The 24,527-nt window shown below is 46.7% G+C and overlaps 1 protein-coding gene across 1 annotated transcript in view; it reads right to left on the reverse strand.

Moving 5' to 3' along the window:
- The window catches only part of Hdc (histidine decarboxylase), a 31,379-nt gene that overhangs the window by 2,315 nt on the left and 4,537 nt on the right, over positions 1 to 24,527 (reverse strand). The window contains exons 2-15 of the mRNA XM_077627086.1: positions 22,889 to 22,922; positions 21,371 to 21,543; positions 20,644 to 20,757; positions 19,328 to 19,585; positions 17,470 to 17,613; positions 15,924 to 15,990; positions 13,119 to 13,281; positions 11,691 to 11,761; positions 11,604 to 11,623; positions 8,985 to 9,083; positions 7,250 to 7,351; positions 5,629 to 5,860; positions 1,112 to 1,357; positions 292 to 330 (exon numbers count right to left, since the gene is read on the reverse strand). Coding sequence (XP_077483212.1) covers positions 292 to 330; positions 1,112 to 1,357; positions 5,629 to 5,860; positions 7,250 to 7,351; positions 8,985 to 9,083; positions 11,604 to 11,623; positions 11,691 to 11,761; positions 13,119 to 13,281; positions 15,924 to 15,990; positions 17,470 to 17,613; positions 19,328 to 19,585; positions 20,644 to 20,757; positions 21,371 to 21,543; positions 22,889 to 22,916 — 1,756 coding nt within the window. The 5' untranslated portion in view covers positions 22,917 to 22,922. The remainder of the gene's footprint in view (positions 1 to 291; positions 331 to 1,111; positions 1,358 to 5,628; positions 5,861 to 7,249; positions 7,352 to 8,984; positions 9,084 to 11,603; positions 11,624 to 11,690; positions 11,762 to 13,118; positions 13,282 to 15,923; positions 15,991 to 17,469; positions 17,614 to 19,327; positions 19,586 to 20,643; positions 20,758 to 21,370; positions 21,544 to 22,888; positions 22,923 to 24,527) is intronic.

The raw sequence follows: 24,527 nt of genomic DNA on the forward strand, positions 1-24,527 counted from the left end.
AATGGATTATGGATGCTTCTATAATACGGCCCCCAAACCCGTTCGATGGCATGAGGCTACACCGGTGAGCTTCGGTCACATGTTAAGCTTCGTACTCACTCTTGCTTTCCTTGAGAGGCGCTCTTAAGTAGTTTCTGTCGCAGGCCTGTCCAATAAATATGTACAGACAGGAAAGCACAGAAATGGCACGTACTTTTTTAAAAAGTATAACGAAAAATCATTCGAATATCTTCAAAAGGGTGAAATCTAAAACCAAAACAGAGAAACAAAATGAAAAGGCTTTTAACTCACATTTCTCACAAAGGGAGGCGGCTAATAACGTCTGAATGCCTGGAAACAAAATAAGAGCAGCTGTAATGCGTCTTCAACAAATTATTAAAATCGATAAGAAGGTTTACTGCGCAACTTATGGCGTGCTAAGTAGTACTATGACCAAGCCGAACTCACAAAAAATAAATAAAATGACCTATAGTCGGATACAACTCGAGAACGCAGCGGCTTTTCCCCGTCAGAGGGCCCCCTTCCCGCTAATGGCGTTAGCCGATTCTCATGACACTGCTATGCGACAAAGCAGGGAGTGGTAGATGAAAGGGGATAATCCCTTCCCTCTATAGTCGGGGATAGACCCCTCTCTCCATTGCGTCGCCGCTAACTGCTTTGTCACGCTAGCAGGGTCACGAGAATCGCCCGACGCCATTAACTGGATGGTTGTCCTTTGACGAGGGAAAGCCGCTTCGTTCTTGAGTTGTATCCGACTATACCTAGCTTTCTTCCTTCTCGTGCATCGAAGAAGTTAAAAAAGCTGCGTCATTTTTCCTTCTCTCCCACGGTGAAATTTTCACTGCTCGAGGGGCCCACTTAGACCACTTAGGTCAGATGGCGAATTCCTCTTGGCTAGCAGTTGAACGCAGCAGTGCTTCATTCTCATTGGTCAGAGGAAAATCACCTGACCTAGGAGTTGTGACGTCGCCGAGTGTTCTGTTACGACATACAGCCACTATATATACTACGACAACGACGACTCGTCAAAAAAATAAAAGAAAAAAAGAAAAGAGGTGAGCCCCATCTAGCTGGCACTGCAGCACACTGCATTGCGGGAGCGAGTGCTCACCCCTGGAGGAGGCGATGAGCGAGTTGACGAGGTCCATGCGCGAGTCCAGGCTGAGCTGCTTCTGGCAGAGCATGAAGCGCTTGACGCGGCGCCGCAGCTCGGGGCTCTCCTTGGCCGTCAGCGAGAAGCGGTTCGAGTAGCGGCTCACCAGCTGCCGCAGCGCGTCCTCTCCCTCGAACAGCGCCACGTAGCTGCCGTTGACCACCTTGGGCGTCATCGGGCTGTTGGACAGCAGGAGGCTCGAGCCTGCGATGGGCAATCAGCGTCTCGCTATGTGCGGGAAACACTCTTTGGCTGCCTTTGCAGTCTCACAAGGGCTATTAAGGGGGAAAGAAGAGAGAAAGAGAGAGAGAGAGAGGGTTTATTGATAGGAAAGGCAGAGAGGTTGGCCTGAAAAAATAAATATCTGGCCTGCTACTCTGCTCTGGGGGACGGGAAGAGGAGATATAAGAAGGTCACGATGGGGGACGATGATGATGGGAGGAGGCCGATGAAAAACTACTTAAAAAAAAAAACAAGGCACACTTTCTGACATCACAAACGCGAGACAAGGTCCGTGTCGCTCAAAAAGCGTGAGAGCGCTCGCATTGCCTTTACAGTCCTAAAACTATCTGGCCAAGCGCCGAGGATCAAATCCTCAGAGAGGAGCGATGTGTCCATAGGCTTCAGAGCAGATGCGAGTATGAGTCTTTGACGTGCATACGCTGGACACGCCACTAAAACATGTTCTATAGTCTCTAGCACGCCACACGTGGTACATTCCGGGGAGTCCGCTTGTCCTATTAAGTGCAAGTATTTGCGCGTGAATGCCACGTTTAAACGTAGTCTACGTATAACGCATGCAATAGGGCGAGGTATTCCGCGAGGAACTGAAAAGGTCATCGTCGGATCTAGCCGTTTAAGGCGGATGTGGCGGGTGTCTGGCAGGGCCCAGTACCTAGCCTTCGCCCTTCTCATCAAATCCGAAAGGAGACAAGTTGTGTCCACTATAGAGAACGGTACAGCTGTACGCAGGCCTTCAGCAGTCTCACCAGGGCTATTAACTGAACACCGAGGAAAGGGTGGGGATGACAATGAATACGAAGATGACGCGGCTGACGTGCAAGATAGAGCGAAGACGCTTGAGTTGAAATTAAAGGAAAACGAAACAGCATTAAAAAAATCGCCCCCTGGATTCAGATTCGGTATGTGCCGTGTGACCAAGAAAACAACAACAACAACAACAACAACAACAACAACAACAACAACAACAACAACAACAACAACAACAACAACAACAACAACAACAACAACAACAACAACAGCAACAGCAACAACAACAACAACGACGACGACGACGACGACAACAACGATAATGACGACGACGACGACGACGACGACGACGACGACAACAGATAAGCGCTGGGGGAAGGGTGACACGATTCCGGCTGTTATTGGTGTTTGTTCGCTGCAGACACCGCGGAATAGCGGCTATCAGGCGGTGCCTTTCTGTTATCCTTGTTTAATTACCTGTCTTGTCTTATTGGACGATAGGGGCAGATTGACTGTGGGAACCCGGCTGACATCTCGAGATTATCTTTGCCAAGGGAACCCCCTATGTCCGGCTCTGCTCTCCTCCGCGGCATTGCCTCTAATCAACTTCTACAGCAGCGGCAAGGAGCATATCGTTACAGTGGTGCCACCAGATGAGGTGTCATACGACCAAAAAACCCTGCGTCAGTAATTGTCGGCACCAAGCAGGAGTGATTACAATGGTGTGAACAAAAACTAAACAGATCAAGTTCACTTGGGATACAGCAGCGCGGCAAGATACTGGGATGTGTGGAACAACGCTAAGGTCGAAATAAATATACAGTGAAACAGATCAACATCAAAGGTACTTAAGAAATCGTTTCAAATTGCTGTTTTGATTACACTTAACAAAAACAGGCAAACTATTCCAAAGTGCGATCGCACTTGGGAACAAGGAATACTTATTTTAATAAATATTTAAGTTTTATGTTATATATTTAAGTATTTAAGTAGGTTAATAAATATTTATGTGTATTAATATTAAAGTGTTGGACTTAGTATCTGATGCGGTCAGTGCCTTCCTCGTTCCTCACATTGCTCGCACGAAATATCGTTTAGTACGCGGTATCGACTCCCGAGTGCGCCTGTCCGAAATTTTTGCTGGTGTGGTTTCCATCCATCGCTCGGCGCGGATCGGCATCGGCTTCGCGGCATCGGCGCGGAACGCTGTGCGCGATGCCGGAGCTGGAACCCAGAGCCGCCTCCGTTCGGCACTACGTGTTCTGAATGCAGCCGCCTACGGTTCGAGTACCGCAGTAGCTGCGCTGAAAAATCCCATTACCGAGAAGCGTAGTCGTCGGCTAATTTTTTTATTGAAACTTGATGTTGCCCGACGTATAAAAGGTGGCGCCTGGTGGCTATATAGTTACGCTGCAGAAATGATTCGTTTTAGTAGTGTTGGATGGTCGGTGTGGCTGCTTGGCGGAGGGGATCTCGGTCGAGCCCCAGTTAGGTTACCCTGTCTTGGACGGTCGGAGATTCCGGCAACGTTCTTTGTGGTATGGAAGTGGAGGCCGAGAGCCGCACTATCGGTTGAAATTTGAGTGCTCGCCCTCCTGGAAATGAGCTCAATGGCATCAGAAATACGAAAAAAAATTCCCCTGTCCCCATATCGTCCTAATTCCTATGACCCCATCCCTATATCTTATATCCTATTCCCGTATCCCGTTCCTACCTGCTACTTCCCTGGGGAGATCAGGGGAGTCTAGCCGGGCCCGCTCCCTTGCTGTGCACGGGTCTCTTTAGTAGCTCATCCCCGTTTTTTTAACAATTTTTCCCACCTTCGGGCGGCAAAACCACAATTGCCCTCGGGCCTCCTCTTATATATTACAATTGAATTAAGCCTGTTGTGCAACAGTGGTGCAGGCAGGGGCTATTATATTTCATTCATTCATTTCACCCCACTATACTTATTGTCCCTATCAACTTGTTGATGTCTTTGAGTGCAACTTGATGCTTAGCTGTTTATCAGAAGACCTACTCCTTACCAAGCAAAAACCATTGTTAGAAGCACTCGTTAGAAGCACGGAATGTATGAGGTAGCACTCATTTGGCACGGAGTCAAGATATCTTCACGGCACAACACGTATCCACCCACTGTGTCTGAGGGAAGCACGCCTTGGCCCGCCGCCGCAAGAATAGTTGGGGAATCGCACATTACTCCTCCTGAGTGAAGGCGGCGTCGGTGTGTGCCATTGATTTGTGTGTCGGGGCCGACGCGCGGAGTGGACGACTGCTTCGGCAGACTCCCAGCGATTCCAGAGAAGGACGCCACTCGCTCGACGCTCTCCGACCCGTGGCTTTCTTTTTTGCGCAGTTGAAAATAAATCTTCGTTCTCTGCCTTAAAGTATCTCTGGGATATTGCTGAAAAACTGACACACCTTGGCCATGGAACTATGTAGGTATTAGAGGCATACAAGATTGTAAAATCAAGAAACGGCATTGCTAGTTAAGTCTTCATACTCCAAACGGGGAAAGAAAATTACTCTTGAGATAGTGGATCGTAATATTTGGTTTTATTGTTCGCAATAGTTATTTACTTGATTTATTTTGTTGTATTAGATTACATATATCTATTCATAGCGTTGCAATAAAACTCTGTTCTGTCAGCGCATACCAACAAGGCGAACTCTATGTCCTGATTCAGAGCATATGTGTCCCTTGTTGTTGTTGTTTTCTTGTTTCCTGCCACTTTCCTTGAACCGAAGTGTACAATCTCGACCTACATGGGAGAAGAAATTCAAGCTTACATTATTCATAAGTACATTTGATTTCTACGTGATGATGCATGTTGACGAATGTCTTGTGAATCTAGTCGACAAGAGAAAAATGGGATGACTGAAAGCCCACAATAGATAGATAAAAAAGTTTATTATTCATATTTTACGCTTAGAAGCTAGCAACGGGCTATGAGGGACACAGCAGTGGTGAGTTCTCGATTAATTTCCGGGCTTAAATCTCACGTGCACTCAAATGACGTATATAGGGCATTTTCTCCCTGCTACGCAGCTGTATTCTCTCCTTTTTTTTAAATTTTACCTACACAAATATGGTCTGGCTACTGTCATTATATTACGGAACTGGTACGGGCAGGAACACTCCAAATACTCCAAATGCTCTACTACAACAGATGATGAATATGATGACGGTGATGATGAATGTTTATGGCGCAAGAGGATCTGTGGCTAAACAGCGCCATGGCACAAGGTTTTTTCATTTGTTCGAGGTGAGGTGAAATACCTGCTTCGCAAGCATTTTACACCAGAGAAACCGAGCACTAGGCCAGGGGGAGCTTGTACCCATTGTTTCACCGGTGGGTACCTGGCGGCACTGGGGATCGAACCCCGCACCTCCAGCATGCGAGGCGGATGCTCAAACGACTAGGTTACCTCTGCGTTGTGATATGCTCTACTACTTCGGCGGCATTGGAAGTGCTCGCACTCACCGAACTCGGGGTCCTGTTTCTTGAGCTCGGCGAGCGTGATGCGGTGCGGCGCCACCTCGTCTGCCGTCTGGCAGATGACGCTCCAGTCGCGCAGTATGTCCGCCTCGTTGGTGTGCGTCGACGTCACCACGTAGCGGATGACGTACTTGCCTTTGAAGGCGGCCGGCACGCAGTGCAACTTGCCGCTCGCGTTCAGCCGCTTCAGCAGCTTCTCCGTGGTCGCGTTGGGACCCTGCGCGCGCACGCGGTTTGCTGCAGTGGATACTCAGCAGTAGTGCAAGTGCAGAATAAGGGGCAGCGTTTGTTGAACATTTATTTCGTTGTGTTCTTCAATGGCGGCAAGATATTTCCTCCTCTAGCTGCGTGTCATTCCTTAGAAAAACGTGTTTCTGAAATAGTGCGACCTGAGCGCATGTCTGGACACATTGGGTATATAGGAACGTCAAGGCGGTCTCATGGTGTTACCACTTTAATCTTTTTTTGTTATTCCGCAAAGGCTACTGGTTTGGTTGCCAGATTCTCTCATACAGCAGGAAGTATACAGTCGCAAATATACTAATCCGGTCGTCTTTCAGCTATGTGTCATCCAGTCATCAATGATGAATAATTGTACCACGTGTGAAAAGTAATCGTTATAGACGTCAAAACGTTGGGTGCCAGAATTTTCCGGCAACTCGCTGATGGTCTGTTAATACGCAGAAACCTAGACTCATTGTTGTGTGCAACGGTTTTCGAGAGACCAGCACCTACTCTTTTGCCAGGTAGGCAAAACTGCATGAAACAGCAAAGTGGCAAAAACGCGAAAGGCGTAAAGGGAAGAAGTCTTGTCATAGTCGGCCTTGCGGACTGTCCCCAAAGCGCACAGCTTGAGCGACCATCTCAAACGGTGGAAAATGGAAAGAGGAAATGGGGACAAAGAGAAAGGATGAGGAAAGTGTTGCTGTGCTCATTCTTTTTTGTTGTTGTGAAAACGGAGACTGAAGACAAATTGAAGTAGTCTTGCATCGATATATTACCCGTTCTTACGACAAAAGATGTCAGTTTCCCTGGAAAGTGAGACAGAAATCGGCAAAAAATACGGGTATCACCATGACCAGACGATTTCGGAAATAAGTTGTGTGCGGTTTTTTCGCGGATCCCAGAGGCTATGCTAAACCGCCATTCATTTCCAAACTGTGAGCACGGAGTAATTTTGGGTGTAGACGTCACTAGTATGAATCGAGTGGGTGGAAAAAGTTTTAAATGCATTTTTGAGAAATGAATGCGCATTTTGTTGAGGGAAAAACATCAGCATAGCCACAAAAAGCTGTTGAATAGATGTTTATTAAGCAAAAACATTGGACGGAGTTCTCTTCACTGCCCGTTTAAGGGAACGAAAGTGGCAACAGACTGGTTCGCCGGAGCATGCACTGTTTTTCTTCTTTTGGCGGGGGGAGGGGCACACGACAGTGTTCTTTTTGTTTTTTTAGGAAAGGAAATGGCGCAGTAACTCTCGTTTCACGGTGGACACCTGAACTGCGCCGTAAGAGAAGGGAGGAAGGTGGGAGTGAAAAAAAGAGAGAAAAAACGGTGCCATAGTGGAGAACACAACATGCGTAAAGAGCACCAGAGGCGTTCCCACCTTGAGTCGGAAGACGACGACGCCGAGGTGTCGTTTGGCGGGAATTTCAAAACGCTTGTCCGCTTCCACAAGACTCTCGAAGATCTCGGCCATCTGAACACTCTGTGAAGCAGATATGGACAGTGCCATCGAGTGCGCAAGCGCAGCCTGTTTCTCCGCCGAAATAAAATTTCAAACATTGCTTTAACGCCTCGGAAGCAAATAAAAAGGGCTGTGCAATGAAAAATGCATTGTGTCTCTCGTTATTCGTTTCACCCACCCGCGTTCTTAGAATTGGCACAAATCTACACTCTAAAGAGGTGTAAAAAGGGGAGTAAGCTGTCATGTAGCCCACTCCCTATTATAAAAATGGAGAGTGCTAGAGGACAGCTCACTCCTTTTTGTACTCCCATAAAGGCGTATTCGCGTTTAGAGCGTAAGTGCGCTCAGGTTGCTACCTTCTGCGCAGGCTGAAATTTGACTGCTTGGAACAGTCACGAATAATGGCTTGTTTTAACTTTCTCCGTTTTACGCTGCAATGCTGCACTGTCATCTTTTGCAATATTTTGTGATTAAAAGTTATGCCGTTTTTTGTTGAGTTATATTTTGCCGTTTCAACTGAGGCTAACAGCAATAACATACAAATGTGTTCTGAGAGAACTAAGTGAAGCTGCATGTAAGCTGCCTTAGACTGTCTTTAACATCCAAAACAAACTTCTACCCTCTGGTAACTGATTATCGCTCCTTATTTTCAAGTGTGCAAGTGTTTAGCGATTGCATGGCACCTTGAATGTATACTCCATGCTCTCCGGTTTAGAGCAATGATGTTACCTGGATGATTTAATATGAAATCTGCAGGATGCAGTTCTCTTCAAGAGTTCGTTCAGTGATCGCCTTTCTGATAAGTTACTGTTAAATGCCTTACCTTTACTTTCTCGTTAAATTCATTGTTATGCTGTGCACTTTCAATATATCTTCAATGCTATATATTGTCCCTTTATGTTGAGCGTAGTTTAAATGCACAGTTATAACGGCGTACTAATGATGTTTTCTTACGTTCTCTTATATACCGGGTGTTACAAGGAAGATTTTAAGTAAGTTTAAAAAATAAAATTTTTGGGACAAAAATATTGCTTTTCCTTAATGGTATTTCCAGGGTCGGCGGACGCTAAAAAACCGGTGAATCATCTTAACTATGAAGCTGGTTAACTAATTTCCAATGATTAACTTCTTAACTATTAGAGATAGGCGCCTAGTTGCAATTATAGATTTGTAGCCGGTCGTTAGTAATATCTATATTAGTTCTTAGAATTTTGAAAATGAGATACTCTCAGCGCTGTGGCTCGACAAAATTTGGCTTTTTCGACTAGTTACGTGCATTGGAGGGGTTCCTTTGCCTGCATGCTTTCGAAAGCGCATGTATTTTCGCACGATGCAGTTTTGTGGCGTCCGCCAATCCTGGCAATACCACGCCGCAAAAGCCATATTTTGCCTCAAAAGTCCTATTTTTGAAAATTACTTAAAGTCTTCATTGTAACACCGGTATAGATACGCGCGCCTAAGGGTCATTATAGGTGAATAAATGATAATGCTGTAGTTTTTTTTTTTTTTGTGGAAGATTCTTGTTGTGCTGCAAGCTTATAGCGTTAACCTAAACGCTTCACACGTGCTTAAGTTGCAGGCAACTGCAGTAGCGGCCTCGTAACAAACCCGAACAACCAGGCAGCGCTTTCAGACCAGCTGGACACGCACTTACCCTGCGGATGTGATCCTGTATCCCTGCCACGCCGTAGCTTCTCAGAACAAACCACAGCTTGAGGCTGCGGAACCGCCGGCTCAGGCCGATTTGCCAATGCTGTGGTGGGTCGAGGAGGCATCAGCAGATTATTGGCGGCTCTCTCGTAAAGCTATGATCAAAACGACCAACACCGACGCGTGCGGGAAAAAGATCTGACCTCGGTTGCCGCGGGTAAGTGAGAGTCGTAAAATAAATTCAACATCGAAGGGTCGCCCCTCTTCAGATGCTAAACCGGAGCGCACTTGGTCAGCTGTTCCGCCTCAGAGTTACGAAAGGCACCCCCATGTTACGAGAGCACCGCTCGTTTTATAGCTCGTCACAGACAGTCCGGATATCCATTTCTGAGAACGGCTAGAAATTGTTTGCGCGATGAAAGCTGCTCTAGCTATTTATTTTTCAATAAATTTGCGGCCGTGATGCAATGTTGCTGTTCTACTCTGTGGCGAAATTCCAGGCGCTAGTGTGTTTGTGCGGAGTATTTTTATATTCTTACGGAGAACAAGAATTAGCGGATCACAATGGATCACAATGGGTTAGTTTTGATGTAGCGCCCCGGTAATCAAAGGTTAGGCGCTCCAACACATGGCGTAGGAGGCTTGGAGGCAGCTTTGAGCATGTACTGCAGTCGTTCTGATGGAGCAGTACCTGACATGCATTTATAAAATGTAGAGCATCAGGAGCTTTTAGCGAAGAGAAACCTACCCAAGACTTCACTTATTTCGAATTCCTTAGCTCCTCAGCGACCAGCTTAGCACGCACCATGGACTGAAAACAGGTCATTACGCGTAGATAAAAAGATAATAAAAATGAAGTATGTGTGGCTGATTAAAAACGAAGGACTAAGATGGCTATGCACGAGATTCAAAACAGCGACACCGCCTTGAAAGCATGAGGTTATTCCGGTGTGCCATAGTAGCACTGGTCAGCGAAAGTCCTTGGATAAGGTCACCGCAAGTCATGTAAAACATCTTTCTTTGCATACCAGTTTCTAAAGTCAACAGTGGAGACCGCTCAAAGAAATCCTGTAGTTCAAAAATTCTCAACATCTGATCATTTGGCGGCCATTTCCTGACGGTATCAGAGTTCGTCTTTGGTGACAAATCGCGAAAAAAAAAACGCTCCGATTTAATTCCTCTTTAAAATTTGCCATGCAAGGTGACTCTAGACTTACTGCGCACAACTTACAGATCTCTGTTGTTGTTTCCAAACTTATTCCAAAATTTTGTTCACTATTCTGTACTCCGTGAAACGCATCGCATTTAACCACTAGTTTCAGTTTATTGCTTGCAAGTACGGTTGGCTTCGTGTAAACGAGCACAGGTCCCTTTGTATAGCCGCCGTTTCCGGGAGATTTAAATTCTTAAAGTCACGTGCAGAAGCTATAGTCAGATACAACTTAAAGTCACGTGCAGAAGCTATAGTCAGATACAACTTAAGTCTGCAGTGAAGCTCTGCCCACATTTAGGACCGCCACACAGAATTCTTCCACGACAAAAGAGTAGTTCGTTGTTAAAACTTTTCTAGATGCCGAAAAAGAAGCTAACCACTAGAAAAAAAATTGTAAGCTCTACAATTTTTATATCTGGCTTGTTTAATAAAGGGAAACGTTAAAAGTTGATTTTCGTTTATTTTTGTGACTGGCTAGCGGAGTAGTACACGACGCCGCGGACCGTGGCCCAGTGTTAACAACTGCAGTTTTTTTTTTAAGCTGTATCCTACTATAGCGGGAGAAGTATGGACCAATGGCCTGTTCAGGATTGTTTCCCTTGCGAAACGCGTGGCCATGGTGAGGGAATCGCTCGCTGCTCCCTAGTGGCGCTGCGGAGTATGTTTTGTTAGTGTTCCTGTATATATATGCTCCCTGCGGGAGCATATACATGAACACTATGTTTTGTCGCTTGGCAGGAACCGCCTTAGAGCGCGAGCACTAGCACTTCCAATTTCAGATTTCACAAATGTTTGTCTCTCTGAAGCGCCTCTCCGTGACCTTGAGGTTGCTCGAGAAGAGCAACTTGGATCTCACAAGCGACACCGGTGTCAGCAGCTGCCATCGCAGAGCAGTGGCGCGTCGCTTAACCGCTGCACCACTGCGCAAGGAGTGGTGTAAGGACTTCCAGCAATCTATGAATATAAAGCAGAGAATGACTAATCCCGCATCTATGGGTATTAACCCATTAACGCTATCGCGTCATACGCTTAAAGCTGAGCTTAAACCCGATTTAGCCGATCTTTGTCTGAAGCCTGTTTGACCTTGAAAACCGAGCCTCGATCCGGAACTTAAGTGAAAACCGATGTGCTCGCGCACCTAATTCTCATTTGACCTAACCACGCTAAATCTACCGCCATTTTTTTTCTTTGCGCCCTAACTCTTTGTAAGCACGATGAGGCGAATTGAATCCAAAAGTGTAACTTTCTTGTGTGACGCTTGCGGGATCATCGAAGGTAACATCAATACATGCTTGCCCCTCGTAACCTGAGTTTCTTTGGGACGTGAAACCCACATAAACCAAACCAAATCAAACCAATACACGCTTCAACTGTGCGCTTATGCGAAACGTGCAGACTCTGCTTACGTACCATGAAGTCCACGGCGTAACCTGAAAGAGAAAGAGCCAACGTTTGAAAAGGATCCAACCCTGCAGGCCAGCGCAGAGGATTACAAACCTGAATTCTCGTGTTGGAGGTAGAGAGGCTCCACATTGAAAGCGTGATGAATTGTGCTGCTGTTTTTAACCCTGCAATAAAATCGGCATGCATCACTTTTGAGGCTCACTGCTAGTATTCCAGTTGTCCCAGAGAAGGTTATGACTAATTTTTAAAAATAGGATTTTTGAAGTAGAGAGAAGCCTTTTGCGGCATAGTATTACCAGTCTTGGCAGACGTAAAAAAACAACAACAGGCTATTCATGTTAACTACTAAAGGAATTAACTAAATTCTTATAGTTAACTTTTGAACTATTACCGATAGGCAGCTGATATCAATAAGAGATTTGTAGCGGCCGTTAGAAATAGCCATACCAGTTTTTAGAATTTCTAAAACGCGATTATCCTCGGCGCTGTGGCTCGACAAAATTTGGCTACATCGTGTCAGAATGTATGTGTGTTCGCAAAGCATGCAGGCAAAGCCACCCCTCCAGGGCACGTAACTAGTCGAAACAGCCAAATTGTGTCGAGTCACAGCGCCGAGGGTAATCGCGTTTTCGAAACTCTAAAAACTGATGTGGCTATTACTAACGGCCGACTACAAATCTCTAACTGCAATCAGGGGTCTATCGGTAATGGTTAAAAAGTTGACTATTAGAATTAGGTTAATAACTTTACTAGTTAACAAAGCCTAAGATAGAGAACAACGCGGCTACGGAGAGGGCGTTTCCAGAAGCGCGGTTGTAATCCGGGAGGCTGACGTCATTTTCCTTCATCCACGTTTACCTTAGATTTACACCTTTCAGGCCAGCGCAAAACAGCGCCTGTATCGCTCCGTGCATCTGAAAGAGCCGCTATAGTAGACAAGCTATCCTGGCGCCATCCGCAAAATTTCTTGCAGAACATGCAACGCAACCTATGTAGGCGAGTCAGGGGATTTCAGAAGGAGGTTCAAGAAACATCAGCATGACATCAAGAATGAAAAAGTGGCTCTCAACGCCTTAGCAGAATCCCATCAAAGCATGGGCCACTTGATTGACGAATTCCGCGCGTATACTTGAAAGAGAAAAAAAATCTTTATCTAAGTGCCTGCTCAAGGAGTCCCTTCGTCTTCAAATGACCACTGAAATGATAAACAGGACGCGGAGCAGTGTTCCCTAGATATGCATGAACTGTGTATGTCACGTTTTTCCTTCATAAGCTACGGCCTGTCTGTTTCTGTGAACAAGACGCCCCTTCCGATGCCGAAACGCCAATGTTTTTTTTTTGCGTTTTCTTCATAATTCAACTTGGCAGACGCAGAATTCCCCTCGCCAGACGGATGTCCGTCGAACCCTGAACTAGGTATTGTGTCGGCTTATCGTATGGCACGCTGACGCATTTGTCTCCGTTTCATGACTCGCTGTGTGTCAACAGCTGTGAAGCCGACGGATCGCCCCCCCTCCTCACCAGAGGCAACTGCAGTCGAAGTGCACCATCATCCACTTGGAGGTGTTGCACACGATGGAGTCGGCGTAGTCGATGCCGCGCAGCCAGTGCCTGAACTCGGGACACACAAACGACGAGCCGGCGTACGCCGCGTCCACGTGCAGCCACACCGAGTAGCGCTCACCTGCGCACAGTGCATGCCTCCGTATAGATTATCCGTGTACTCGGAGCCACGTTAGGCTTAGAGGCAGTGGTGTACGCGTTTTTAGTGCGAAGGCCTTACTGCACTAGCAATCCTGAAAAACACCATGGGTCTCTGAGGCATCGACCTTTTACCTTTGACCTTTTAGACGAAATGACTTGGATACGGTGTGGCTAGGGGAAGTTCACGTGGTACGAAAGTTTAAAAGAGATTGTTATGGAGGACAATGTAAGGTAATGTCTAGGCACGAGCCAAGCGAATTCGATGGACAAGTTACGGCAGTGTTTAGGCAGTAGTCAACCAAATTCGAAACCAAGTTCTTTTGCACGTCGTACTCGGTTTGACGCCATTAAAACTGTAATTTCTTAGCTAAAAAAACACAAAAATCGTTGATTTATGCACAGGTGAATGGGGCCTATTTTTTTAGCTGTGCTGAGTTATTCTGGATCGTGTTAGCTGGAAGTATCATGCTTCTTCACATGAAATGTAGTTAGCTTTATTTCGTTACGTTTGCATAAGTTAGCGTTGTTATAAACGTACGCTTCGGAACAAGCTTAATCCTGTAACTAGGGTGGCCGTGGCGTCGGTCCCATTTTTCCCGCCTTGTTCTTCACGCTACGAAATTCTGCGTCTCTCTTTAGCACATCTGTAAGCAGTCCCCACCGCCTATGCGTTACAGTGCGTTTCATTTCCGCGAAGCTTCTTTTTGAATGTTTTTTTTTTCAAAGCAGTGCTTTACTTCCCGCTTCCGAAGCACTTCCTTATCATTTTCGGCTCGTCACATGAGGCGAATCATCGCGTGGATGCCCGCTGACGCATCGCAATCACGCGCTGACGATTCTGCCGTCTTCGGGACCGTTCGCGGCGAGGTATGGCCGTTATCCAGAAAGTTCTTAGTCATGTACAAATATATATCGTGGCCGGCAGCTTCGGTCAGCCTGGTAGTGACGACCGCCAAATGCGCATATGCTAACGCTGTCTCTGAGTTGCTTCCATCTCACATTCGAGAAACTACGCGGTTCATTCCGAGTTCTACGCCATGCCTACCATCTATTCCGCGTCTGCTTCCTTGCCTATCGTTATCGCCATGGGAGAGTTCACTCGAATAGTTGGGTGATCACCGGTGTTTTATAAGAGATGGACACTTCCCTGTCCGCTTGTTGCTGTGAACGACATAAGTGTCTAGAGTCGAAGCAGAAAGTAACGCCGAAAATGTAAGCTAATCATTGTTTCTTGTTTTGCTTGATCTTGTTTCGGCAGGCATGCGTTGGCACGTGCACGGAGAAGACAGCACTGGCAGACGATGCACGTGTCATTGAAATCGAGTTGAATCACGCGGCGCTATTGGTGGTTTAAGTGCGCACTTTCTTTCTTATCAAACCTCAAAATTCAGTAATTCTACTCGCACCGCTTGTTTCCTTGATTTTCAATTCGATTTCTTCATGCTCAATCTAATTAAGGATTTCCTTTTCATTCATAATCATCTTAATTGATAAGCCGTTTGAGATAAACTTGGATTAGACTTTCCCTGTTTGGATCTGCACCAATCCCTGGCCAATCCCCCGCCGTGGGTATTTGCCAACATCTTTCAGGCAACAACAACAACAAGTGCGCACTTACATTAGCGAGTCGCGAAAGGCATGCGATTGGCTACGATTTGCGGCACGGGAGGAGCTCGACAGTAGCGACGTCCACACCGCAAGCGCGACGTGCGGGTCGCTTTCGCGAACGGTCTCTTTCAGAATGGGGGTTGTTCTTGATGCCGCTGGCAACACGAAGCCGGATGTAGGACAAGCTTCGCGTCACTTCCGAGGCGCCGCAGTCTGCTTGAGCAGTTTGAGACTCTGAGCCGCACGGCTGGAAAATCAAGCAGCGTGCGGTCGTCCTGGGACTGCCGCTTCTCGACCAAAACGGTCGCACAACCTCCATGACTCGCAAGTGTGAATGCGCATTATGTGCATCGGCAGGGACTACACACAGATGTTGGAAACGAAATCCCATGGAGACAGGACTCGTTACGGTCTCTTTTTTTTTTTCAGACAATGTGCGAACAGGCAAGGAACATCTTTTTTTTTAATTGCTAGTGGTCGAATTTCGGTTGCTGTAGGACACTGTAATTTTACAACGATATTGGACAAACGCGGACCGAAGAAATTAATGCATGCACAAGGAATACGTTGCCTGTTCGCACGTTGCCCGTAAGGAGCGACGATTTTTACGGGCACTCTTTATACGCTCTTAGCGCTTTTAAATGATCCTTTTTAATTTCGCATGCATGCCTTATGTGGATTCACGGGTAAAGCAAAGTGATACATTGTGCTAACCTAGAAGAAAACGGTGTGTGATTTCTGTTACGTCTAAACGAGCGATGCGGGCAAGTCAGTCACTTATTCTGAAACGTCTTTTGAAACATGGAAAGCTTACGTGATCTCTTGTACCGTCAGCCACAACACTTTTGTTTTGTTAAAAAAACAAGAGATAGAGCCAGAAATAAGCCTAGCTGTAGCGACAGCAGAGACTCCTTGATTTTGTTGCGTTCAAGTAAAACAATTTATTTATCCTACTAAGCCTCTCCTCAGTCGACTTTTGCATGTCGGACCACTGATGTGTGAAAGACAACTCACATATCACTCCGACTTCTTGCAGGTTGTCGAAGGCAACCGCACCTGTTGTCCCGAGCGTAGCACACACCTGACGAAAGGCGAGTCAGAAACGAGGTACTTGGTCAACATTTACTGAATCAGCACTCAAATAGGAGATTACAGTGATTATGCCATAGCGTGGGACATACTCAGCAAAATGTTTTCACGTGCGAAAAAAATTCGCTAAGTGTGACAGTGACATCGCAAATGAGTTCGTTATATCGCTGCTTGAGCTACAAGTTGAAGCAAAATCAGTTAAGGATTGCCATTTGTCGGCTGCTTATATTAGTCGCATTCAGTGATTTCCGTATACGCACCCACCTAGAGGGGTGTACGCACCTTCTTGTTTTTCTGGAGGCCCTTACTTAATTTATAAAGATTTCCTTTTGCGTACGCCGGGTAATTTGCCATGTTTGTCATGAGTGTTCGGGCCAAAAGCGTTGCTAGTCCCGCGCGACTCATCAACTGCACAAATAGAAAATTAGAAATGGCTACAGCTAGAGGGTTAAATCCTCAACCCCCTAATATCCATTTCTGGGGAAACCCCTGGTCTCATTCCGCGTGGCTTCTGCCGTATTATTCGATGCCTAATTTGGCAACCATGGTTGGCAGCTGCGCTCGCACATGCGTGAAGTTGGGTAATGCAACCGGCGCCGTGTCGCACTTGTTGAGCGCTTATCGCATCGGTTACGTGTCGCGTAATTTTATTTCTCGTACTTGATATTTGTCCCAAAGCTTAATTAAGCACTAAATAGATAGTAACGATTCGCTTAATAATTCTCTGGAGGAAATATGTCGCGTGCTTCAGTCAGAATGGTTACTTTTTATATGCTAAACGTATTTGCCTTGCACGAAAAACAATTGAACATTTCTCGTAATATAATTGACGCGACGTTATGTATTAGTTCACAAGAGATAACGTGCGAACTCATCTCTATATTTGCAGAAAACAAGAACTGGTTGAGACTGAATGTCTAAACATATTGCCATCTGTAATTATTTGCTGGTGAAACCTTTTAATGAATACGTACATTTATAGAACGCATTATTTGCATCCCTCGAACGTAGTAGCTTGTAGATTATAGATCAAGTATTCTAAAGCCTAGAAACAAGCGAAGACAGGTATAGATATAGGGTGGGAGCAATGAAGATACTGCCGATAGGAATCTCAGTGGCGTTCTATCCGGCTGTGAGGGGCCAAAGATTGAATTGTTAAACCTGACAAGCTCGCTCATCAACGTGGGGATACCCATGGCACATGACAGGACGCAGTCAGTGGTCACGCTGGGAAAGTATGATGAGAGTCTGAGGTCACAGCCTTATCGCCACGTCGACTATAGTGCCCCTTTGCATCAGCCTATGCGATAGGGTCAAAATACAAACCCAGCACCGGAGAAACAAACTGCTCGGTCGAAACAACAGAGCGGATGTCGCAAACACAGCATGCTGTAGCCCTGCGTGCGTTTAGGTCATGTGCAAGCGAGAAAAGGAGCACGAAAGAAAGGAGCACATAGACGTTTGCCCTCACGTAGAAGGGGATCAGTCCCTTTGCACGGTCCTTGTCCATGGCCTCCTTGAGCGCCCAGCCGCGCATGCTGAGGTCGTCGTCGGACTCCACGTAGTGCATCTTGACCATGCCGATAAGGCCGGCCTTCTCCACCGAAGAGTGCGCCTGCCAGATACACCAAACACACCACAAGCATGAAACAAGTGCCAGTGGCGCTTGCTGTCGAGCATGAAATATATACGTGTCTCAACCCTTCAAAATGTAATTTAGTCCTATATATTAAAAAAAGAAGCCTACTACTTTCACATTACACCCTTGGAGGTGCAGATATTTTCCATTTTCCTATAGTTCTAAATATTTAGGCGTTATATTCGTTAGTAATATTTGTTGCATGGTCATGTTGACTACTTACTTGCTAAAGCCAGTTATATGCATATGAAACAATAGCAGTTATATAATGAGTAACATTTGGTGACTTATCTTACAGAACATGCGTGCTCTGTCTGGGATGCTGACATCAAGATCTGTATTGACGCGTTTGACCGCATACAAAAATGCGCAGCTCGTTCATGTGACCTGCGATTTCAGTTTGGCACCCAGCTTCTCTGCTTTACGACAAACCTTGGGATGACTCATGATTGCGAAACGAAGGCAATATCTCAGACTCTCTCTCTTCTATAACGTGTATCGTGGCAGAGCTGGCAATCATGAAAGCTTGTGCATAAAAGGCCCATGTTTTACTCCGCAGTCATCCTCCGGCCGCACAGACATTTCATTTACTGTGTCAGTGCAACTGCAGAAAATATTTAAATATACCTTCTGCCCCGCACCGTACTAGAATGAATTACCTGCATTTTCTTTCTCCGGTTCACTGAATCTTATTTTTGTTGTCATAGTTGTGTGTTTAAGCGCTTTATGACTGTCGGCTTCCTTCATATGTATGTCATAACGAGTACCTCATTTCTCCACTCTTGTCTGGTCAAAAACTTAACGGTGGCCTCGATTGTGGCCGTCTTGATGCCGTAGTTCGCCCAGCTTCCGCCCTCATCGTTCGATCACGCTAAATTTAACACTAGCGGTAATACAGGACGTACTACGTCCATCGCCTTGGACGAGGGCGGCGCTGGTGAACATCCTCAGAATTATGTTACACGCAACTTAAATACCCATGAGAGTCGAAGACTGAGCCGCCGCCGCCGTATAGCTGCCTTGGTAGAACACCATACGCGCAATTCGGAGGTCGCGGATTCGTATCGCATCGGCGGCATGTAGTTGCTTTTATTTCAACTTCCTATTCAACTATCCTTCAGCCATAAAATGTTTGCATTATTTATTTCCCATTTGATGATCACCACGCATTAAAAAAAGGATAGAAAGACTCCCTTATTCTTTCCTTGGTCTCAATGACTGTTGGGTTCCTTCATATGTATTCTTACTGACATGGTAGTTTTGCTCTGTTTTTGTTTTTCATGGCGTATTATATCGCAGTGCAAAATGAAATGAATTAAGAAGTTCCCATAAATCAGAATGAATATATTGTTAATAAATAGAAATAATTGTAATGTAAATTTTAAAAAAATAAATAAACAAAAAAGCGCCATAACGATGAACAAATGCCAAACAACTGTGCGGCATGCACGTAGCAGTGCGCCAAGAAGTGGTACTTCCGTGCGCCATGATATGTTCTTCAAGCAGTGTAAACATCAATGACAGCTAATTATCCAAGAACTTTCACGGCGACAGCAACAGAGCAGTTCTAAAGGTCACAACAGTGTGTTAAATCAAACGGCTGTCAGAGAGGTACTTTTAGCCACCAGACTAGCCATGGTTACAGCCGCGGCCGAGCAGTGTCGGCCAAAGGGAGGAGGAAGCGGCCCACCTGGTCCGAGCAGTAGGCGACCAGGCGCGCATTGATGTCGCTGTCGTCGGTGTCCGGGTACTCGTGGCGCAAGCTGCGTATCATCTCGGAGCGCGCAGCGAGCAGCGCGACGAGCGTAGCCTCGCTCGTCGTGGTCTGGATGACGCCGCCTCCGCGGCTGTGCTGGTTCGAGTGCAGGAAGTGGTCGGGCAGCCCCAGCGCCTGGGCCAGCCAGTCCAGCACGATGGTCTCCAGCTCGGTGCTCGCCGGACACGCCGCCTGCGCCAGCCAGCGCGGTGTGCGCCGTTCGAAGAACCCCAATTAAATTTGGGCTTTGCGGGATAAGCACTACCGCCATCACCGCCGCCACAAACGAAGTTTAGCGCAGTGCAAAGAAAGGGCTTTCCTAGTGAGCTAAGTTATTCCTATTTTGGGGGAGGGGGGCGGACGCAGCTACGTTGTCATAGAGAATTTCCAGTGCCGGTCGCTATCCAACTCTCGGTCGCCTTCGATTACGTGTTCTTTCGCTAAAACTGCGTGTCTGTGTTCACGTTCTTTTCTGGTTTCTCCAGTGACACTGTTTTCCATTATGCTGCGAGCACAATCAACCACTGTGTTCGTTGACAGGTTGCGCTGTCCCCCACATATATGACAGCGCTTTTGCATAAGTTCAGTGCATCTACTTAAGTCAAGAGCCTCCCTTTCTAGCTAAGGATTGCGGCATTCAACCCAATACCAGTAAGGGGCCAGAAGCTGCGCTTTTTTTAAAGCGCAGCTCTTATGCGCCCTTTCGCGGGTTGAGCCGCATCGCCGTCGGTGTAACCGAGCGCAAGGGGAGCGGCGGCAGAGGAGGAGGGCGCTCTCCTCGAGACCCGTTGTGCCGAGCGAACGTAAGTACCGGCGCTCCCTCGTAGAGGGCGCCAAAGTGGTGCGCGCCTTGCGCGCCGTCGTCCATCACTACTGCATGTGCGGAGCTAGATGACTAGGGAAGGGAGGTTTGTCTGCGGCGGCGCACGGACCCACGCGCTGTCTTTTCGCAGTCGCGAACTATGAATTGGTGTAGCAAGTTGATTATATTTCCATCCAATTCCCGACCACAAAGCCGCCTTCACGACAATGAAAGACTGGGAGGGGAGTGTTACATGAAGGAAGTGTCCGTGGAAAATAAAGAGTGCTTTGTAACTATACATACATGCACGTGTCTCTCAAATGATTTGCCTCAAAATATCGCAAAATTGAAACACCTACAGAGCTGCGCTCAAATTTCGCATTAGGGATTATCATTATCGGACAGCCTTCGCTGTTTGAAAAGATTGCTTAGTGAATTTGTTCCTCACCCAGGTGAAGCCGAGGCAGTTGATACCGTCGGCCAGCATGTCTCCCATAAGTGACGCAGGCGAGTTCAGGGCAGGGAAGTAGCCGTGCATGTACGGACTCTGCCAGTGTGTTACCTGCGGGAAAAGAGTAGTGGTAGTACAAGAATGCTATCCGCGTTTCGGCTCCACAAATGAAGGCAGAGCGAATGCATACGCGGCACCGGGAGAGTTGTCTTTGTTGTGAAAGCCAAGTTATTCCATAGCTGTATGTCTAGCCAGCAATATTGGTATCAAAATCATTATAGATGCTTGCCTGTAGCCTCAAGCGGCCTTCGTCAGCACTTTTCAAACCTTTCGTTTTTAACCCTCTAACGCGCACATTTTTTTTTTTTGAAAATGATACCAAAACGGTCAAATGGTACCCGTCCTGCCATCTGTCGCCAAACCATTAAAACAAAATACGTCGGACGAGCCCTGCTACTCGCCTAATACCGGTCGCAGAGTGCCAAAAAACACACAAGCCGGATTAGTCATGAGACAAAAATAACAGTCCGCTGAAAGTTAAACTCCCTCTGAAATTTAATGCGGTTAATTCATGTTTCGCTCTTTCAGCAGCCAACTATACCCTTCAGTTTTGGATGAGTGTCCGTATCAACGTGTCAAACGTATCTCATGTTTCCCGATTACATCGACAGTTTTTCCCTTTCCTCATTTGAAAAGTCCAGGAGAAGGAATTGAAGACATTCACCCCGGGCATGATGACCCTCTCGATGTCCTTGAAGATGTTCTCGTACGCCTCGCCTTGCTCGGGAGCGTGGTCCGGCAGCAGTTCGCGCATGTAGCCCGGCTTGACGTTGGGGAACACACGACGCTCACGGATGTTGGTGAGGTAGTCGGCGATGTAGTCCACCATCTCCTTTCCTGCAAGCCGGGAGAACGAACGGAGCCGACACACGTGCCCCTGTTTGAACAGTTAAACCACTTTTATTTTCTCACCGCTGCTTGTCATGGCCAGGCAAAGAGCGTTCCAATTTGGTTTTGCCACCTCTATATACATGCATGAATGATATGCGGTTCATATATAGATCAATAGAGCATACACTAGGGAAGTTTCGTAATCTGAATCGAATCGTGTCTCCATTTTTTCTGCCGCGACACCTTTATGGCTCATACCTTCGGCATTTCGCACAGGGCACGTCCGGGCAAAAATGTAATGCCCCTAGCGGTCGCGAGCATCATCAGCGACAATATCAGCTTTAAAGTTTATTCCCTCGTTTGCATCATTTATCGTCTCGCACGCTTTAATTTTGCTCAGAAAAATGCGGCACTGTAACCAACGCATTCTCTGATTTTCTGATATCTCCTATTCTTGCTGATACTAATTAAGATGGTTCAGCTCCGCCATCGGAAACACGTGGAGTCCGCAATGCGCCGGGACCATTAGAAACGATATTCGTTCACAATTTTCGACGACCGCATGTCAAAGAAGGTTCTTTTTTTTCTAAATTGGTACTGCAGATCTCGCTGTAATTCTTCGTCATGAGACAGAAGAAGACCCGTGAACTACCAAAAAAGAAAATAAATTGAGAAATTACAACTTTTTACCGAAGTGGCAAGTTTACTTTTCCGCGTCCCTCCTTACTCTGGATTACCTCGTAGTCCGCGAGGGTCTATTGCCGTTGTACTTACTGGTTGACAAACTTTAGGCTTTCTTAGCAAAACTCGTCTGCACTCCTCCTTTCTTCTACATCCCCATCTATTTTCTAAACCTAAGCACTCTGACGTAGTTGTTGAATGAAATAAAAAGAAAACGCGCTGATCTGTGTACCGCTCGCGTTGCACTCTCGATTTGAGGCAGTATGTGGATTGCAAAAAACACGCTGCATTCATGTGTTTAGTGCAAAAGGACAGGAACGACAGAGCGACAAGCATTACCAACGTGTCCAACAGGTAACGCTTTTGAAGTAACCGGACTGGCTTACTACGTAGGCGTGAGATCTAGTGAAACCATCGCTATAGTACGGTGAGCGGGATATGAAAATATTTGCTCTTCGCACTACGAATGTGGAGACCGAAAAACAATTTTGTTGAGGATACCGGATGTTGAGAAATATATTACGATTGTTAACTGTCACGACTGCAACACAGGTCAGAGCGCGAGGGGAGAACCCACCCGATATACCGAATCAAATATGGTCAAAATAGGGGAATGCTGTTACAGTCGCGGTAAATAAAGAATAAACATAGAAACGAAGAAGTTACTTACCTCGCTTGCGGTACTCTTCAATGTCCATGGTTACCTTGGAGAAGAAAGGGGGAGTATTATAAGGTGATCGTGGCAAGAACTGTATGCTTTCTTGGGGCACGTAGGTGAAACTCTAAATTCCTTCTGCTTTGAGAATAGAGGGCTAAGCTAGAAAAGGCGTCTACACGACTTCTGTGGCGTTGAATAGCCTTATAAGTACAGAGCGGTTGAATCTAAAACAACAGCAAAATCGAGAGCATCTGTTGCTGGCGAGCAGGAGTAAGTCTCCGATCTCTTCGGGCAAGTCCTAGAATAATACATCTGAGGATTTGAAGGATGAGGTTGAGGTTGCACCAGGCTTGCTGTATACATGCCTACGTTTTCTTAACTTGTCGGACAAATGCATGAAAATTTAGTTGACAGGCGCTAATGAAGCAAACAGAGATGAGCAGTTTGAGCATATGATACATGCGGCCACAAAAGCAAACCCCGGATGCAGCGGGAAAGCTACCTTGCCCTTAAAAAGCGCTGTCTCCACAAACGACAGATGCAGGTCAGTTGTTCACCGGTGCAAAAGCTGTCCTCTGTTCCAGGCTGCAAACGCGCCTCTGCCGCGAGACATTTCAGCTTTCAACGGCCAGCCAGAGACCGTGTACGCCTGTCTCCAGGTGCTAGTGGCATCGAGATCGTTGATACTGCGTTAAGAAGCTGCGCGCATTTGGCGACCGATTTTCACAAACAAAAACAAATAACCTTGTCTTTAACGTATCCGGACGATGCAAGTACATATACGCTACTACGCGCATGTTGACGAGCATGTCTAGAAGAAAGACTACCATCAAATAGACTCTTCTTACCTTCTCTGCAATGTCTACTTGCTTTTCTATCGTGGCTTCCTCGTGCTTAAACACAGTCAAGAAAACAATAGCTCTCGTTCAACGCTCCTTTCAAAGGACGGTTGTAATTCATTCAAACAACCTTCACCTCAGCAATCAGCGGAAGTTAAGAGCTCATCGTTCAATCCATTTTTCTTGGGGACTCACGCGCGTATTAGTCGGCGCCTCTCTTTTGACTAGGTGCCATTTTTTTCTCCTCGGAGTATTCGCAGTTATAGTAGCTGACACATCTACTCGGGTTGAAAGGCAAGGCGTCACACTTTTTGGGAAAACGGACACAGCACGCAAATTAGCGCAGCTCATAAGCAGCCGTTGCCTGCCTCCCCAAAATCATTCACCGTGCAAAATGACGCAGCAACAGCCTATCCGTGGCCTGATGAACCTATAGCAGACTTACCTGTACTGTACACGTTCTCGAAAGGGGGAAGAGCGGTTTCGAACCCTCGACCTTTTGATAAATGAGTAGTCAAATTAGCGCACCGTCAAACGAAACGGACTCCACCGTTACGGGGACTGCGTATACAGCGACGACCTCTGGCAGAAACTCTCGCGGTGGCGACGGGAACTAACACGCCCACAAGAAGAATGGCGCCGACGAATGCGCTGGAACGCAGAAGACGTTTCGCCCTTCTCCCTCGCACCGACGGCCCTTGGTCTCTAGGGTCACGCGGGCTCCGGCTAATGGCATGCCAGTGGTTCAGACAGCGGGCCTCTTATTCTGCCTGTCTCTGTATGTGCGTTCCACCTTGAACGGGCGATAAGGC

This window comes from Amblyomma americanum, chromosome 6, assembly GCF_052857255.1.
Source record: "Amblyomma americanum isolate KBUSLIRL-KWMA chromosome 6, ASM5285725v1, whole genome shotgun sequence".
In the NCBI taxonomy this organism is placed as follows: Eukaryota; Metazoa; Arthropoda; class Arachnida; order Ixodida; family Ixodidae; genus Amblyomma; species Amblyomma americanum.